The sequence below is a fragment of the Clupea harengus genome, chromosome 22 (genome assembly GCF_900700415.2).
Source record: "Clupea harengus chromosome 22, Ch_v2.0.2, whole genome shotgun sequence".
Taxonomy (NCBI): domain Eukaryota; kingdom Metazoa; phylum Chordata; class Actinopteri; order Clupeiformes; family Clupeidae; genus Clupea; species Clupea harengus.
Window position 1 is genome coordinate 14,163,367 of NC_045173.1, and position 4,338 is coordinate 14,167,704.

Below are 4,338 nucleotides of genomic sequence, written 5' to 3' on the forward strand. Positions count from 1 at the left end.
TGCATGGCAGGGTAAGTCGACCTAATCATAAACGTTCAGCGGTTCACAGTTCAGTGTCAAGGTTTAAGTGTTTGTTTTGACAGGGCTGTCCAGCTGTCTTAGCTAGCTAGCCTAGCAAGTACATAACCATAGCAACCAGGAAACACAACTGTAATGTTAGCGAATGAGGGGTGAGAAGGCCCCTCCCCTTGCTAATATTTACACTTTTAAGTCTCCGCTGTACGTCCAAAACCAAATCTATTCTTGAGGTTCCAAATATGTTCAAAGCAATTTGGCATCTGAACATAGAAGACTTGTAACTTGTAACTCTTATTAAAATTACAATACAACTTATTTTTGTTATGATAGCAACTTATGCATTTAGTTAGACTCGTTTTTGTCTTATATAATTTTTTTATCTGACATTGCAGGCTAGGGTCATGTTGCAGCCATGCAGCAGCAGTGCTGTTCAAGATTGAGCTTTATGTTAGGATGGGGAGGACAGAGAAGGCAGCTTGTACATCAGGAGCATGCCTGTGGAAAGACATGTCCAGGAGGGAGGTCCAGCCAGCTCCAATGAAAGAAATCTGCTTTCAAAAACCAAAAAGGCTAGACAGGCAGCTTCAGGCAGATCAAAAAGAATTCATGAAAGTCAGGAAGTGCAGCGTCAGAGCCAGAGGCATGTAGTAATATATTTGCTATGTTAATAGCCTATGTTAAAAGAGTGGACTTAGGTTTTGTGTTTCCTGCATTCAGGCCAGTTAGGACAAAAACTCTGACCTGTTCAATTTATATAGGAGTTTTTTGAAGTGGTGCTTCTTTTTACTGTTTTTATTTCATCAGAGCTTACAGATGATGACTTGAAGGAACTCTGCGTTGTAGTCCCGGATGCTGCTGTTCTGACGAGCATGGACAATAGCGACACAGATACAGCATCATCTGACAATGACACCGACGACAGACCTGATTTACCGGAGCTGCTGACAGCTCTCTATGACCCCACACTCAGGGAGCTCCCACCCCAAGAAATCCAGGCGAGGAGTGAAGACCTATTTCATAGATTAAGAACAAAACTGCGACCTGATCAATGTGAGAAGCTTGAAACGATAACTCAGCAGCAGTCTCAGTCGAAGGACTGGCACACACACAGAGCTGGCAGAATCACAAGCTCCACATTCCACCGTGTGTGCAGAAGTACTGACAAAACTAGCAAGGCGAGCCTGATGAAGATCATGCACTATGATAAAAAAGAGTTAAATGTCCCAGCTGTACTCTGGGGTAAAGAGATGGAGGACACTGCAAGACAGTACTACGCTAATGAAATTACCAAAAACCATCAAGACCTCCAGGTTAGACACTGTGGCCTCGTGCTACGGCCTAACGAGCCACACTTGGGGTCATCACCAGACGGAATAGTAACATGCACTTGCTGTGGGAAAGGGGCACTTGAAATAAAGTGTCCCTACAAATACCGTGATGGCCTTCAGGGATGCACTGAAGACAAGCAGTTCTGCCTGGGTGAATCGTTCAAACTAAAGCACTCACACCAGTACTACTATCAAGCACAACTCCACATGTTTGTATGTGATGTCAATTACTGCGATTTTGTGGTGTGGACGAAGCATGAGGTCATTGTGCAACGTGTATTCAGAGATGAAGAGTTGTTGCGAGAGGCCTTGCCAAAAGCTAAAATTTTCTTTGTCTCAAATGTGTTGCCTGAACTACTGACACGAAACCACGATCCTGACTTGGAAACATCGAAAGTCTGCATACAGTGTGAAAAGCCAGACTATGGTAAAATGATTCACTGTGTCCAATGTGACAGCCACTTCCACTACAGCTGTGTGCAAATAAAAAGAAAGCTCCCAAATTGGCTCTGCAAGCAGTGCAAGAGGTAAAAAGCACGAGTCAACAAAGTTCAAATATTCTAATATCATTTAATAAAGACTGTACAGTACATAAGTCATTTATTTGTCTGAACATCATTTGTGGATTACATTTAAATATTTACAGATCAGCAAACACAGTACACTTTATATCATCTGGGAACAACGGACTTGCAGAGATTTGTGAGGGCACCACACACATTCACCATGTCATCTAGGAGGTCAACTTGTGACACTGGAATGACCGATTGTAAGATTTTAAAATTCTTCCACCGGCCAATAACTCTTTCTATGTGAATTCTTACACGTGAAAGTTGTCTTGATGTGTCAACCTCATTAGCTGGTAGTTGTCTTTTTCCTTTGGTGAAATTTGGAATCCGCAGGGTGGCACCATACGCGGCAAGCTCTTCTCTAATTAAAAAGCCCCTATCAGCTAAAATGTCATCTCTAGGCTCCAAAAGATCTAAAAATCCCGATTGCTTGGTAATCTGCTTGTCTGACACCCGGCCACCCCAACCTGGGGATAGAAAAGATATAGCCCCGGCAGGTGTAATGCCAACTAAATACTTAACTGTATTGTGATGTTTATATGTAGACCATGTCTGGGCCCGGGCAGTCAAGTTACTAGGTCTGTCAATAAAAATCTCGGTGCAGTCCAGAATGCACCTGCATCTTTTGAAATGTTTTTTGAAACTTTTGGGCATGTTCTTCAAAACAGCAGTCTTACTTGGCCACTTAATAAGTGGTTTCAACACTTTAGCCATAGAAGGTAACCAGGTTCTCAAAATGCATGATATTGTGCTGTTTGATACTTTAAACCTAAATGCTATGTCAGTGTTAGTGAGACCCAATCTAAGTTTCATAAGCACAATCAGTAGGTGATCTCCCAGGGTAAGTATTTCAGTTAACTTTTCTACATTACCTTTTAGTTTTTTCAATAACCAGTCAAAGATTATAGTGGTTATTCCTGTGAGAAAAAGAAACTGGACAGTGTTATTTCTGACTGAGAGGTAAGAATATTTGTTGTTCTGAAGCTCTTCTTTCAGCTTCTTGTTTTCATTTTGGATTTCCCCAAACTCTTGGCGGAGGTTCACATATTCAACATTAATGCAGTCATACATGTGCCTCAGATTGTCGTAATCTTTCTTTGGGACCATGGCATCCTCTTCCACTGGGGCCACGGGCTCATCTTCAACTGTAAGACATTAATGTGAAGACAGGAATTATAAGTTGTACTGACAACACATGCAAAACACAAATAATGAGTAGCACATTTTACATGTTTGATTGGATTGAAAAGGGTGTTCTCACCAGGGCAAGGATCTGTAGTCAATGGGGAAGGTGATTTAACAGATCTTTCAGATCGCTGTTTATTCCTTTGAAATCTGTAAGATTAGATTGCACATGATAGACACTGACTGCCATTTCTCTCAAAGCTTGCAATCTAGAGCAGGTGATGTTACCTTGGCTAGCTAGCTATGATGCCATAAGGTAACATCACCTGCTCTAGGTTGCAGGCATTGTTGGCTGCTAACGTATCAAGTGCAAACACGCCTTACCTCTCCAATTTAGCTTCGGGTCTCTGGCTTGATTTAGAGTACTCAAACACCGAAGGGACAAAGTCGGGGCTTTCGTAGTTCATTGAGGCTTCTCCTAAGAGTAAATTACACACGGATTCAACCCACGATCATTGTATGCATTGTATCATTGTATGCAATGAACAGATGAATGTACTATGAACTGTAGCGATGAACTAGCTTACGTTAACGGTTTGCTAACGTTAACGGTAAGTTAATCTAAAGTTGCAAGGCTAATACAAGTTAGATATGGATAACATTAGCTATCTAGGGAGCAGTTTTGGCCAACTAAGTTATATCAGACTTAAGTAACACAATTTCAAGTTAGCTAACATAAACAAATTCACTTACCGGATATAAAATGCGCCCCACATATGCGTGCATTTTTAATGATGTCTTCAGTCCAGTCCACCCGTTTTATAGCTTGAAGCCACAATCTTCGCCTGTTTGCATTAAACGGTCTTTTCCCCGATGGAATGCGGTAGAAATTGAGACCTTTTATTTTAGTTGATCTGTTTTGGCATCCCACCACACAACAAGATGGCATTTTTTTTAAACTATTGATCCAAAATCCACTTGCACTGTCACTAACACTAGCTGAAATTACTGCTTTTTTGCCTCCAGAATGCGTGCACATACCTTTTATGACGTAGGTCATAAAAGGGTCTATAGTAAACAAGAGTAGCATAGAGTAGAGTAACGTAGAGTAGGGTAGATTAGAGTAGCGTAGAGTAGCATAGAGTAGAGTAGAGCTCAGTAGAGCAGAGTAGTGTAGAGTAGCATAAAGTAGAGTAGTGTAACGTAGAGTAGAGTAGAGTAGAGTAGAGTAGAGTAGAGTAACGTAGAGTAGAGTAGAGTAGAGTAGAGTAGTCTTGAGCGGAGAGCATTCTTTTCAG

At 41.4% G+C, this 4,338-nt stretch overlaps 1 protein-coding gene across 1 annotated transcript; it reads right to left on the reverse strand.

The window, feature by feature from the left end:
* Positions 1-1,705: 1,705 nt before the first annotated feature.
* On the reverse strand, positions 1,706-4,108 carry LOC116218458. The gene is made up of 4 exons (XM_031560270.2): positions 3,794-4,108; positions 3,425-3,518; positions 3,177-3,250; positions 1,706-3,060 (listed from the first exon to the last, which is right to left on the reverse strand). The coding sequence occupies exons 1-4, from the start codon at positions 4,098-4,100 to the stop codon at positions 2,018-2,020; spliced, it is 1,518 nt and encodes a 505-aa protein (XP_031416130.1). The 5' UTR covers positions 4,101-4,108; the 3' UTR covers positions 1,706-2,017.
* Positions 4,109-4,338: the final 230 nt, after the last annotated feature.